Source organism: Tyto alba, unplaced genomic scaffold, assembly GCF_018691265.1.
Source record: "Tyto alba isolate M040663 unplaced genomic scaffold, T.alba_DEE_v4.0 Super-Scaffold_1000006, whole genome shotgun sequence".
NCBI lineage: Eukaryota > Metazoa > Chordata > Aves > Strigiformes > Tytonidae > Tyto > Tyto alba.
In genome coordinates this window covers 29,857,531-29,871,436 of record NW_024881272.1, presented here as the reverse complement: position 1 = coordinate 29,871,436, position 13,906 = coordinate 29,857,531, and the positions used below count along the sequence as shown (strand labels likewise).

The 13,906-nt window shown below is 50.8% G+C and overlaps 2 protein-coding genes across 7 annotated transcripts in view; one reads left to right on the top strand and one right to left on the bottom strand.

Annotated features, from left to right (window-relative positions):
* Positions 1–4,788, top strand: part of SSBP3 (single stranded DNA binding protein 3) — a 55,677-nt gene extending 50,889 nt beyond the window's left edge. For 3 of the 6 annotated variants that reach the window (XM_042803769.1, XM_042803755.1, XM_033008755.2), the window contains 9 exons: positions 559–623; positions 746–794; positions 1,109–1,144; positions 1,363–1,417; positions 1,875–1,945; positions 2,457–2,535; positions 2,736–2,764; positions 2,961–3,062; positions 3,708–4,788. In XM_042803769.1, the coding sequence (XP_042659703.1) occupies positions 559–623; positions 746–794; positions 1,109–1,144; positions 1,363–1,417; positions 1,875–1,945; positions 2,457–2,535; positions 2,736–2,764; positions 2,961–3,062; positions 3,708–3,839 (618 nt within the window). In that variant the 3' untranslated portion in view covers positions 3,840–4,788. Of the gene's footprint in view, positions 1–558; positions 624–745; positions 795–1,108; positions 1,145–1,362; positions 1,418–1,874; positions 1,946–2,456; positions 2,536–2,735; positions 2,765–2,960; positions 3,063–3,652 lie in introns of all 6 variants that reach the window. The other 3 variants (XM_042803778.1, XM_042803776.1, XM_033008756.2) reach the window with 1 other exon arrangement.
* A 4,955-nt stretch (positions 4,789–9,743) lies between these two features.
* On the bottom strand, positions 9,744–13,897 carry MRPL37 (mitochondrial ribosomal protein L37). Its single transcript, XM_033008853.2, has 7 exons — positions 13,460–13,897; positions 13,079–13,262; positions 12,429–12,544; positions 11,727–11,912; positions 11,268–11,425; positions 10,551–10,754; positions 9,744–9,972 (listed from the first exon to the last, which is right to left on the bottom strand). Exons 1-7 carry the CDS (start codon positions 13,836–13,838, stop codon positions 9,895–9,897), a joined length of 1,305 nt encoding a protein of 434 aa, XP_032864744.2. The 5' UTR covers positions 13,839–13,897; the 3' UTR covers positions 9,744–9,894.
* Between the last annotated feature and the right edge of the window lie 9 nt (positions 13,898–13,906).

Sequence of the window (13,906 nt, the reverse complement as noted above, 5' to 3'; positions counted from 1 at the left end):
CCCCAGGGGCTGCCTGCCCTCGCCTGCTCCCCGCAGCTCCGGGGGATGTAGCAGAGAGCAGGGGAGCAACGGGAGAACAAGCCTGGCTTGGTTTTCCCTACTCCAGCCATCATCCTGGGAGTAGGGGATGCTCCATCTTGGGGGGAGCTTGTGCAGCCTGCCGTCCTCACGCCGCAGCAATAACCTTCCAAGCGGTGCCGCCTTTGCTCCTCCTGCTCCTGTTTTCTCCTGCACAAAAAGACAAACCCAAAAGGCTGTTGTTGGCGCCCCGGGGGCTGTGAGCAGATTTGTCTCCCGGAGCTGGGAGGGGGGACTTTGGGGCTCAGCCTGGCTCCCTTCCATATTCAGCTGCCTGGGTTTTTTATAAACACAATTGCTAATTGCCTCTACATTCATCATCATCTAATTTTTTTTTTTTTTTTAAGCTCATTTTTGCAAACTAACCCTGTTGGTTTTTTGTTTGTTGGGTTTGTTTTTTTTTTTTCTTTTTTTCCTTTCTCTTGTCTTCTCCGGTTTCCCTTCCCGTTACGGTAGACTGACCCTTGGTTATCGTTGCAGAACTACGGCAGCGGCATGAGACCTCCACCCAACTCCCTAGGTCCCGGCATGCCTGGAATTAACATGTAAGGCAAACCCCGCACCGGGGATGTCTGGCCGCAGACTCGGGCTTTGTGGGACCGCATGGAGAAAAACAAAACTTTTTTTTTTTTTTTTTTTTTTTTTCCCTGTTTAATTTTGACCCCAGGGGGCCGGGAGCCGGCAGACCGTGGCCGAACCCCAGCAGTGCTAACTCAGTGAGTATCCCGCGGTCCCTGAAGCAGGAGAGGGGCTGGTTGGGGACCATCCTGCAAATGAAGCCAGTCCCTATTAGCTGAATCCTGCTAACGAGAGGGGGTGCCCCAGCTTCTCGTTTAGGCGCTGCGTCTAAAGCCTAAGCCCTGTTCCCCTGCTGCTCTCCCTGCGGTGGGGTGCAGCTGGGGGGCCCTGAGACCCCCGCCCTGGCCAAGCAGGGGGGTCAGCGGGGGCTCTTGGCTGTGCCCTGCTGGGGTCCAGCCTGCAGGAGCCCCTGTGCACCCCAAAACTGAACCTGGCTCTCTTCTCTCTATAGATCCCATACTCTTCTTCATCGCCTGGTACATACGTGGTGAGTCCTGCTCCATCTCTCCGTCCCATCGTTGGGGGTGCAGAGGTTTTACGGGAGCTCACACAGGTTTTTTGGGGGGGGGGAATCAGTGCTGGAGGTGGGGGGGAGCCAGTCTGGGTGTGGGGGTGCGAGGTCCAGCTGGGGGAGGCGTTTGAAAAGGTGGGGAGGCGGGCGATGCTCGTGTTGGCGCGGCTGACCCCCGCTTCGTTTCTCCGCAGGGTCCGCCCGGCGGCGGTGGTCCTCCGGGGACACCCATCATGCCCAGTCCCGCAGGTATGAGCCCCCCCCCCGGACCCCCCTTCCCAGGCTCCTGCCCCTTCCCCTGCCAGAAAACCCCTGCCCCACCGGCAATAACCGATTTATGCGGCTTTTGCCTTTCCGGGGAGCGAGCGGCGTGGGCTGCTTGGCTTTGGGATGGTGTTTGGGGATGTTCCTAGATATCCCCCTGTGGATTTGGATGCTGTGGGGCTCGGGGAGGTGAGGAGTGCTACACAGTGGGGAATTAACCTCCCCACGCTTCCCAGCCAGAAGCTGAATTATTTTTCACAGTTGAATTTCTGTGATTAAAAACTTTGTGGATCTTCATTAAATACAAATTAGCCAGAAAATGGTGGTACTTAGAGGGAATTTTAGGTGATAAAATACAAAAGAATGAGTTCAAGTGGCATGAGTTTGTTTTAATTAAGAAATGAATTAATCACCCGACTTACTGGGTTTCACTGTTCCACAGATTCAACAAATTCAAGTGACAACATCTACACAATGATTAATCCAGTACCGCCCGCAGGCAGTCGATCGAATGTAAGTCTGCTTTCTAATAATTTACATATCAGATACCATAACAAATCATAATTAACTTCATCAGTTGAGAGTAAAGCAGTTTAATTGATTTCAGCCATTTGTTACAAAACAGAAATAAAACAAACCATCAAAAAGCGATTAACTCTTCGGCAACTTTGTTAATTTTTTATGCTTATTAGAGAGCGGCAGTCGTGCTGCTCCGGCCAAGGTGGTGGCAGCTGCGTGCCCGCCGAGACGCTGCGTTTTGCGGGATACAGATTTAAATCTCATTAAATGCTGGTGGGAGGGAGCCCGGGGTCTGGGTGTGCCCGCACCCATCTGGCCAAATTTTATAGGTGAACCCGCAGGACCGTGAGCCCCGAGATGTGCCCCGCAGCCTCAGGGGGGGGGGTGGGTACGTCCCTCTTCCCGCCCTGCTCCAGAGGGGTGGCTGGGGAGGGGACGGTCCCCAGGAGCCCGTGGCAGAGGTTTGGTGGCTGATTTTTGGTTTTGTCACTATTTTCTTCTGCAGTTCCCGATGGGCCCCGGCTCCGACGGCCCCATGGGCGGCATGGGCGGCATGGAGCCCCATCACATGAACGGATCGTTAGGTGAGCGCCCGCGCGGGGGGCACCGTGGAGACATCCCAGTGCTTGCTCCCATCCCGGGGTCACCCCCCAGTTCGGGCCAGTGCTTGAAGCAGAGAGTTTGGCTGGAAATCAGAAGGGGGGTGCCTGGCGGGGGGCGGCGTGGGGACCATCGCTGCAGGTTCAATAAGGCTCTTCTCCTTTTGTGTGTCCCCCCTGTGCAGGGTCAGGAGACATAGATGGACTTCCAAAAGTAAGTGAGCTGCAGAGTGGGGGTGTGGGCCCCCCTTTTCTCGGCACTGGGGTGCCGGTGTGACCCCGATGGATGGGGGACACATCGAGGGGGTGTGGGGAGATGTGACAGGGGCACATCCTGCATCCTTGCCCCCCACGGCGTTTCAGGGGGACGTGGGGACCTTCTCACCACCTCCCCCCACCGTCTCCCACAGAATTCTCCAAACAACATAAGTGGCATTAGCAATCCCCCGGGCACTCCAAGAGACGACGGGGAGCTGGGAGGCAACTTTCTCCATTCCTTCCAAAATGACAATGTGAGTGAGTGCCTCCCTGGGGACGGTCCCGGGGCCGGGGAGGGGGGGGGGGGGGCATCCCACCACAGGGGCGGGTGGGCTTGGCAGTGGGTGCTTTTTGGACCTGGGTTGTGCTGTGTGTGAGCTGCTCCGGGACAGAAAGCAGGGAGGAAGAAATACCGGTGGGTGCAAGCTTGGGTCCTCGGTGAGATGGGGTTGTACGGAGGGAAGGGAGAGAATCCCGCAGGATGGGGAGGAGCCGGTGCAGATGCAGCCAGCTGTGCTGGCCTGGCTGATTCAAGGTGCTGTGCGTGGCTGCAGACAGCCCTCCTCTTCTTCCTCTATTAGCAGCGTGCCCACACACGTGCATGCTAATTGTTTTAAATCGCATCTCACCCCATACTGTTCTGCTGGTTTTCTCGGTGGAAAAGCAAGTTACAGAGCAGATTATGCCCTGGTAAATTCGAGTCTCCAGCATATCCTTTCCTCCTGATTTATTAGATCCAATTAGGTTGCTGTATAGTTGTCACCAGCCTCCTTTTGCCACCCCCCTTCGGTGTCTGGGGGTCTGGCCCGCCTGGTTTCTCACCCTGGCTCTGTCTCTCTTCCAGTATTCCCCCAGCATGACGATGAGTGTGTGATTTCCCTCCCCCTCCTCCTCTCCAGGATCAAGAGAGTCAGCTGCCGTTCGGAGGATCTCAACGACTTATGCAAGAAGAAGAAGAAGAAGAAGCTAGGTGTATGGGCAGGGAGACGCGTGGCGGGGGCCAAAACCCCAGGTTTAGTTTCATGCAATAAAAAGGCTGAACTTTTTATTCCATAAAACATGAAGGACAAAACTTAAAATATTTCAAGACATGACAAGACCCTTCTTTGTGCAGAAGGGTTTATATATGTACATGACACTTCTTTTTGGAAACAAACGGAAGCCTCTAGCACCCAACTCCGATCTCTTTGCTTTGTTCTTTTAAATAAAGACAGAAACCGAACCTGTTGTATGTTTGTGCCGTGCGACACCAGGAAGCTAGTCTAGATATGAAATCTCATGTTGTCTCTGTTGTAGTCATTTTTTTAAATAAACTGGACAGTTTACAATGGTGGTTTTCGTTCAGAAGGCCTGTTTTTGGTTGGGTGTTTTGTTTTGTTTTTTTTTGGTTTTGGGGTTTTTTTCCCTTCTATTTTTGGGGTTTTTTTGGTTCGTTTGCAGCACAACGCTTCCTCCTCCAGTTAACAAGATCTGCTTTGGGGAAGAGACTCCACCACCTCGTTATAAACTTATTAACGCAGGTGACCCCTTCTAGGATCACATCCTCGTGATCTTGCTCTCTGTGACTGTGGCATGCACTGTGTTAGTCTTCCCCCCACCCCCGAGTACAAGAAGAAATCTCTGTCCCTCCCTTCCCCAGAGTCCTTCAGCTGGTTCACTGCAAAAATTGAATTTTTAATTTTTTTTTTTTTAATCTACCGAAAGAAAGGGTTAATCTGACCTGGGACTTTGAAACTGTGATCTCCAGCTAACTTTGGGGTTCTTTTTTTTTTTGGGGGGGGGGGGTGAGGGGACGTTATTTGCTTTGGGGGTGTTTTGGGGGGTTTCTTTTCTTTAGAGATGTGCTCTTGTCAGGGTTTCACTTATCTATGATTTGGAACTGGATGGAGATATTTTTTAAGGAATTCTTGTTGTTAAAATGTAACCTTGCTATTCTGTAGGCTCGCTCTGTAATAAGAAAATAAAAATTACTGGCAAGCATCGAAGGCCCTTCCTTCTGGCGGGAGAGGAAGGGACGAGCCAAGGCGGCGGGTTGGGATCTCTGTACATGACACTACCCTGTAGTTTGGTCTTTGTTTTTCTCCAGCTCCCATTTCTGCTCCATGTATATCATATTCTGTAAAATATTCTCTCCCCTGGATTTGACCTTTGTGCGGATTATTGAAAGCATTGTATCTTGTTTCAGTGTTTTTTCTTACCTTGTAGTCTGGTTCGAAAATTACCGAGGGGAAAAAAAATAATTATTATACATTGTAGTTTGTGTACGATATTTGTTGATAATGTTTTATTAAAGGGATGTCTTTTTTCCGCACCCCTTCATTGAAATGCTTTTGGGGAACATTTGGCTTGTTTTGATTATTCTGACTGCAAGACATGAGATGACAAAACTTTTTTTTAGTGTGTAATACGAATTTTTTTTTTTTTTTTAATGTTTGCCTTCTTTTTCCTAGGCATTTTAATTGTGCTTTACCTGTAGAAAGTTGCTGGGGAGGGAGGGGCGGGTGGAATGGGGTGGTTCTGAGGGTGTCAGTCTCATAGTTACAGTCAGGTTAATATTTTCCAATGAATGCTGAGAAATAACTGAATGCAGATTTGTTGCATTGCAGATATACCCGGGGGCTCCCCAAAGGGTCAACCTCTTTTCCACTTTACATCTTGTTCAAGTTTGGTTTGGGGATTTTTTTTTCCTCTTTTTTTTTTTTGTTGTTGTTTGTTTTGTTCTGACGTGAGGAAATGAAAGGACCGGTTTTAATGTATTTTAAAATGAATAGCTAAATTATTGTCTTCATTGGTATGGGATGGTTTTTTTTGAATGAAACGGTTCTTCCCCCTTCTCTCCCCGCCCCCCCCCCCCCCCCCCCCATGCTGTAATAAATATCAACATAAACATTTGATTTCAGTGCTCTGCAGTTTGTTCCTAGCATTTGCTGCCAGACCCGGAGGAGGGGGGAGTATTTTTTTTCAACCTGTATCTGTCGAAGCCCAAACCCCAGGTTTGGGGTGCAGGAGCGGAGGTGATGCAGAGCTGAGAGGTGGCCAGTGCTGGGCGAGTCTGGCTGAGGCTGGGAAAGTGGATTTGGCTGCAGTGCAGGACCCAGGAGGTGTTTTGGGGGTTACTTTTTTTTTTTAAGTGGGTTGAAAATTCAGTTTTTAGTCTACGAAAATGGTCATTCTTGCCTGCACCGGGCTGAGGATGCCTTCCTCATCCCTGCACCCAGCCCGCTTGGCCACAGGCAGAGGGGGGGGCTTTCTGGGGTTAAAAAAGCGTGGGATTTTTTTGCACCCTGTACCCCAGGGTTTTCCCGGTAGAGGTGGGAGGAGCTGGGATGCGGTGATGCAGGCTGGCATCCCATGCGGCAGGTTACAGATCAGGGATGCTCTGGGAGAGGAGCTGGGTCCTGCTCCCTCCTGTTGCTGGAGTCCTGCACTGCTGGGAGGTAAGCAAGGGTGGGAAAGGACGTGAAAAAAAAAAAAAAAAAAAAAAAAACCAAAACTGTATATATATACACACATAAATAGGCCTGCAGTGGGGCCTCCCAAGCCCCTCCCTGGGCAAGGGTGGGTGCACTCACCTTTGCAGGATCAAACCCAGCTCCAGGCTCTGAACCAGCTGCTGGAGATGGAGAAACCCGGGTGAGGCTGCCCCGGCTCCTGCGGCTGCAGAGAAATTGGGGCTTTTTTGGTTTTTAGATGGGTGGTTGCAAGTGCCCGAAAGGCTCCCGGGAGCTGCTGTCTGAGGCTTGTTCTTCGCTTTTGACTAGTTCGGGCAGGACGTGGCTGGCTGCCATGGCGCAGCTCCTCTCCCTCCTTGCAGGAACATTCAGGTGGGGGCTGCGGGGGGGCTGCGAGCCACCCCGGAGCTCTGCTGGTCCTGGGAGACGCTTCCACCCAACACCCACAGCCAGGTCACTGCTGCCGTTCCAGGAGTGAGTGCCAGGCGGTCACGGATGCTCGTGGAGTGGAAGGGCGAGCCGGGGGGGACACACCTGGATGGCTGCTGGGTTTGGGAACCACCCAGAAAAATCATCGTGCCTGCAGAGCCCTTAGCTTGTAATTAACAGCGGGGCCGAGGAGCCGCGTGTGTTCACACCCTGTGCAGGTTTGCTGCTGGGTTACCACCACAGATCTCCTTGTGCAGGGTCTGCAGCCATGCCCTGGTGTGGTTTTTGGTCCAGGCAAACACATCCTTCTGTGCTTTGCAAAAAGTAGTTCGTGAGCATTGGAAACACGACCCCTCAAGGGTAATTAGCTGACGCTGATGAGGACCTCCTACCCTCCTGGCTCCCTGGGGCCATCCCTGCCCACCCTGTCCAGCCAGGCTGCCCCTCGTGTCTTTTTGTGGGGTGTAGAAAAGCCCTTCTTGTTGGTTCTTCCTGGATTACAGGCTAATTTTATTAAACAGCACCACAAGAAACTGCCAAGTTCCCTCCTTTAAATGTCTCCTGAGCCCAACCTTAGGGATAATTGTCTCCCTGCCTTAGTTTTCATTAAATTAAATGTGGGAGGAGGATCTGAACAACCAGGGGCTCTGGTCTGAGCACATCGTGTACTTTCTGGCACGATGAGCGCAGCCCATGGAGTTGGATTTTGCACTGGGAGCGGTTCAGAAGGTGGAGCCTGGACAGCACAGTGTGCATCATCCCCAGGGCAGGCGGGGGCCAGATCCTGCCCCACTGGCAGCCCGGCACCACCAGGTCCTCACCCCACACTCCTGCCACCCTGTTTGCGCATGTTCTGCTTCCCTGGCTGCCGCTCATCAAAAGTTAATGCCTGGCTCTTGGTCCGGGCTGAGGTAATGCCATTCATCTGCTGACGAGCCTTTGTAACTTATTGATGCCAACCCAGATGTGCCTCTGTGACCCACTGTCCTGCTCCCCCTCCCACCTCCCTCAGCTGGGCTAATTCCAGCAGGTCTCGCTGGAGGAAGGAGCGGCTGAACCGAACCCTGTGCAGGGAGTTTGGGCAGACCAGGGGGACAGCACACCCGTGCCCACAGGCCGGCCGGTTCACCCACCTCGTACCTGCACCACAACGGACCAACCTGAGCCTCCATCCCCAGGGCCGGAGCTGGGAGCCCCGCTCTGCCCCCCTCGAGTTCCCCTCCTGGACCTCTGAGGAGCTCACCCAGCACGAGGATCAGCTGCTCCTTCCAGCAACGCACAAGTATTGCTTCCCTCCTCACCACAGGCGAGATCAGCTGTGCCCTCAGCAACCCAGGGACATGGTCTTACATGCTTGCACGTTCCCCTCATCTCGGGTGGCTTCCTGCTGCCTCCTGTAACCCACTGAGGCCTCACAGCCCTGCCGACTATCCCATGCCTTACCGCTTCTGCCGTTTTCCAAAACTGCCTTCGCCCACCTCTCCCCGTGCTCACGCTTTGTCTCTGCTCACTCTTGGAGACAGCAGGACTCCAGCTTCACTTACGTTTCTCCTCTCCTACCGCCTGACACAGACGTCTTCACTGAGGGGCATCTAAAGGGTCTTTGTCTCTTTCCCACGTAAGACCATCTTCACAGACTCCCGTATCTAGTAGAAGCATGCAAGGTGTTTCATTTCTCCACGCCCTTCCTCCACCGCAGCTGCTCTTCTACCAGGTTTCCTTAGGGAAACTGCTCCACTCAGGGCTGTTAACACAGCAGCTGCCTGCCCTGCAGAGGTTTCCTCCTTGAGACCAGTAACAACCCAAAGCTGGAGGTGTGAGGGGATGCCAGCAGTCCAGGGGCTGTGGCCTGGAACTGTTCAGCAGGATCCATGTGCCATAGCAGAGAGCCACAGCCTGAGAAAGAAACACCTACCAGAACAGGCTCCACACAGCACGAGTGCATTAAAATATATTCCTGAACAACTTGGTGAAAATTACAGATGTGAGCAGATTTAAATCGATGTGCTGAATTAGACATCCCTTGAGCAGGCAGAATTAGCATGATTTAGATCAATGCAACACTTACTAGATTATTTCTCTTTCAAGCATTTTCTTCTAACTATTGAGGGATTTGCTAATTTAACTTAGAGCCAATGCATCCCCATTTACCAGGTGCAACTGTTGATGTCAAATTCAACTAGTGAAAAATCTGTTTTCTAAAACCTGCAGAGTAGAGCTGTCTGATGGATTGAGACTGGAACACACAACTGGGGTGTTCATCCAGATAGTCAGAGAAGATCACAAAGCACAGACCAGTTTCTGACACAAGACACTGAAGTGAGATGAATTTCTTGGAAATATGCTCTTCCACACCTTAAAATAGCACAGGCTGTCCTATTCCTTCCCATGTGCTGGAGGGTATCAGTGCAGAACTGCAAAACATTCCACATTTGGCTGGAGCTAATTTAGCTTTCATTTTACAAAAACCACACTAATCCCCCCATCTTAAAAAGAATACGCTTCCTGCTCAGTTAACTCTGTGTGGCAAGAAGAAATTCTTCCTTTGTATTTTAGCAGCAAATACCAGCTACCAGGCTCCAAAGTTTCATGCTACATTCTACACTACTTTCCCAAAATGGATAGGTCTCTTCATCCAGGATTGGGGGATAAAAGAATTGCGGTTCTATTGATCAAACAAAGCAATCTCACCGATTAAGTGCTTTGGGAACTAAGCGCAGGGCAGCACGACACATCCCAAAGCAGCCAGGAGTAAAACAAAGTAAAAGCCAGGCAGAATGAAAAAGGCTCACGTCTCAGGCTCCCCCCTTGAAGCTTTGTAAATCTCTTCCACATACACTGCATTCAGAGGTACTCAAAGCAACCTCAGAAAATAGGTTTGAGTCTAGCTCTGTGCAAAAGCACACCGAGAGCAGAACCTGCGCAGAGGAATAATGACTGGCTTATGTTCTTTCTAAGCAACGGTGGAAGAGTGCAGGAGGATGCATTTGATGACTCTCTCTAACCCGAATCCAGAGGTGAGCCCCTAAAATGAAAGAGCTTCTTCGTGCACAATTTAGTTTTAAAAAAAATTTTTTTTTACTTTCAGTAACAATATAATTTATTTTTGAAAGTAAATTAATCCACCTTTCTTTAATTATGTGATGGTTCTGGCAAAGAGAAGCAGCAGGTACAGTTGGTGAAGTATTTTCATTTGAGCTGAATTTCACACAGTTCCATGCAGATACAGTGCCAGAAACTTCTTGAATGTGTCTGGCTGAAAGCCATATATTCCAGCGGGCTTCTGCAGAGAGAAAGACATGGATGCTCAGTTTGCAGTGAAGTGATTAATGCAGACAAACAACAGCTTTAAATACGCTTGAATAAGACTTCAGACGTGGTAGCTTCCAAACTGCGCTCTCCCTCCTGAGATGGGTTTGTCTGTGGGTACTTCCACCCGTATAAATCTCAAACAGCAAAGCCCTTTGCCCATCAAACCGAGACGCCCCCCCAGCGCAACCAGGGCTGACAGCACCGTGCTCTATTTCCTCCACAGCAAAGCTGACAGTTGTATGTAAGCACTTCCTTCATCAGAGCACGAGCTGATTTTAAACAAGCGTATTATGAGATGGCAGATTACAGATGGGGATATCTTTATGTAGGAGTTCATATTAAGCGTGGCATGTGGCTTGCACGCTATGTGGCACATCACCACTTCAAAAACTCCCCGTCAGTAACACCTGCGTAAAGAAGGAGGAGGCCAGTGCCTGTCTCGGGTCCCTTCAGGTTTAAAACCCACACTGCAGCTCTACACCAGCTCCCAAACCTCCAGCAGAGGTGAAAGGGTAGGATTTCCCAGACCATTTCCCAAGTTTTGCTCACCGTAACAACTCTCTTCTTGACTTCTGGAACACACTGAGCTTTTTCATACAGATTCTGATCAGAGTCGATCCAGACTAGATTTTTTACTCCATCACTAGAGACAAGGTCTGTTGTATTTAACTGGAACACCATGAACTGGAAGAGCTGGCCATCTGTGCCAATGCTTTGCACCACTATTGGCTGCTCCAAAACCTTGGGATCATTCTAAGAAAGGAGGGAGTTGGGGGAGAACATTTAAAAAGCCAGTTACCACAGAAATGGTACAAGTACTTGCTGATTCTGCATCTTCTGTTTGGTTTAAAGCCAAGATTTTAATAAATGTATTGTTACCTTGCCCAGAAAATTACTCTAGTCAAACAAGTTTTGAATGTAGATTTTGTATTTTAATTAAAATTCCTCCTTCAGCCAGCAATGAAGTCTCAACTTACGTACTGAGCTGTGGGATGGGCTAAGAGTTTTACAGTTGAGCCTACTCCCTGGTTCCTACCCCTTACCATGCCAATGCGTGCTACATCACGAACACACTCATGGCTGAGCGACGGTTTTCTGGATCAGCAGACACCAGTAACCATACCCAAAGGTTAGCGTTAGACCTCTGGACTGGGAAGCTTGGATTTGAAAACTATTCTAACACGCATCTCACGACTCTTTCCACTCGCTGCAGCATTAGAGAAAGAACAAAGGCCTAGACAGCTAGCAGCAGGCTCCAGTACGTACCCCGTACAGCACCTTAGCCTTTGCCAGAGCATTGCCAAAAGCAAACATCAGCATTTTAGCACGAAGTTGTTCCGGTCTGAACCTGTCAGGACGAATGTTGGCCGATTCCAGGAAGAACAGAGTGTGAGGGTGACGGTACGGATAACCATCTCTAAAACCTAAATGGCAGATAATCATGTCAGAAATCGCTCAGTAAGAGACTACAGAGCCAATGTTTTCACCCCTATCTTCAGGGACTGTTAATTAGCTGGGATTTAAGTTCTTCTCCACAGCCCTGCTTAGGCCACAATATACTCGCCACAGGTCTGGAGTGGTTGCACTGCAAACCCTGTGCCCGGCTCCTCTGTCCCCTCATTCCCACACACTCCCTGCCCACAGCCGTCCTGCAGAAGGGCAAGGACTCCAGGCTAACCTGAACACTTAGTCTGCCAGAAAACTATTTTCAACAGCTAGATTTACCTGTATCATTGAGCTCTCTGTACACATTCACTTCCTGAAGATCAATTGTAGGAGAGATGGGATAGAAGGTCTCCAGAACGTGTTCTTCAGTGGCCAGTATCTCCTCCTTGGAGGCTACTGGTGGTATTGGGGCCAGAGAGTTCATAAGTATTCCATTCAGGCCACGGACCTGAAGGAGAATGGATTCTGGAGAGGGAAGTTAGGCTACATTCAAACACTGCTGAAACAAGATTAGCGAAAGACGTATGTTTCCTTCTGGGCAGCAGCATTCTAGCAAGTCGTTTTGCAAGGCTCACTCTCCCTCTCACCTCCAAGATCATCTTAAATAGTAGCTCAGCTGTAGGTTCTTCTTCTAAAATACCAATGTTAATTGCTGGTATGAGTTTCTTAACTAAACATAGTTAGAAAAACAACAGCACAGACTGTGGACACGACAAGATAAACAATCAGTTTTAAGACAATGGTTCTCTTCTCCCACCATCTTGTCAATATTATCTAAAACCCCAATAATCTCCTCAGGGCAGGTATCCTGCCATCATCAAAGGCTGCTCACATTTACAGCACTACCAAAAACTGAAAGAATTACTTGGTTCCAGAAATTGTTTCATTTTCTCCAAGTCCTCAGCCTTAAAGCTAGCAGCTTTGTTACCCCTCTTCTATTAATGAGAAGAGTTAAATGTTCCCACCACAGCAGCAACTAACCTCTTTCCCACGCAGCTGATATCCTGTAGTTTCTAGCCAACATTCTTTTAACTAGAGAAGGATACTTCACCGACATTAACCGACATATATGTATCAAGTCTTCAAAGAGTACTGGGCTTCAGAATGAGGAAAAAAAAAATAAGTTATATAAAAAATGTGATCATAATGGCAGGCAGATGCTTCTGGGACATGAATGCTGTAGCGTTACTGTACATAAAACATGTAATAGCATAACATTTCCAAACAGTTAACACAGAGTTCAGATTAATATCCCACAGACCACTCTTGTTCCATGTTGGCAGAGGTAATGCTTACCACTAGTTATTTTAAAAACCGACATTCTGCATCAGCTAGGTCTCAAGCTGAAACACAGACCCTGGCCTAAAAGCTTTGATGTAGAATGTGGTTACATCCGTACTGCTGTCGATATTCAGGATTGTTTTGGTTGTTGTTGTTTTCCAAGTTGACAACCTGATAGGAAGGGTCTAACAGTTCCACACAGTACGTGAATCTCTCAACAGCAGAACTACGCCTGAGTTTTCTTTGTAGCATTAGAAATTTTGGTTCCTAAATTACCTGCTTGACGACCAGCTTACGCTGAAGCCGTAACAATGCCACAGAAGGATTCTTCCCTATGCCTGAAGACTTACCAATAATGTTCTCTCTTGGGAGCAACTTCCGTCGTGTCCCAGAACCGTGAGTGTGAGATCGCGTGCTTTACCCGCTCCTCGTAGTCCTCGAGCTGGTGAGCCGGGTTCTCAAGGATGCCCAGCACCGCCGGCGGTAAGCCTTCCACCAGCTTTGTCTTGGTGAGCCACTGTGCCTGCCGAACCCCTGGAAACACAAATTAATACGACGCGTATTTAGGCGGCTGGAGCGCACGGTCAGTTTGCGAGGCAGGGCGGGCTCCTCACCGCCTGTTTTTGAGCGTTATGTGAGGAGAAACCTCGGCGAGGGGGAGAAGGGCAAGTGCTTGAACGGGCTGCGCGGCCCGGGGCAGCGCTGGGGGTGAGGGGCGGCCGGGCCGGTACCTTCCAGCATGCGGACGCCTTGGTGGCAGACATAGCAGCCGCGCTCCTTGTAGAGCGGCATGTCCTCGTAGCGCGGCCCCCGCGAGTGCCGGGGGTCGTGCCAGCCGCGGTCCCAGGGCGGGAAGCGCGGCCGGGCCAGGCCGGGCACGAAGTGCTGCCGCCCGGCGTAGGTGATGGTGTCCAGCTCCACCTGCTCCCGCACCGGCCGCCGCTCCACCGCCCGCGCCAGCACCTCCGGCGGCGGCCCGCGGGTGGTCCAGGGCGTGCGCGGCAGCGGCCCGCGGTGGCGAGGCGGCGTGGCGCGGGTGAGGATACCGCGGGTGAGGACGGGGCGGCCCCGGGGCCCTGCCCGCCCCAGCGCCGCCGCGACCGCCGCCATCGCCCCCCCTCAGCGACCGACAGCCGCCATCTTGCCGCGCGCGGCACGGCGGGAGCGCCGGCGGGCGG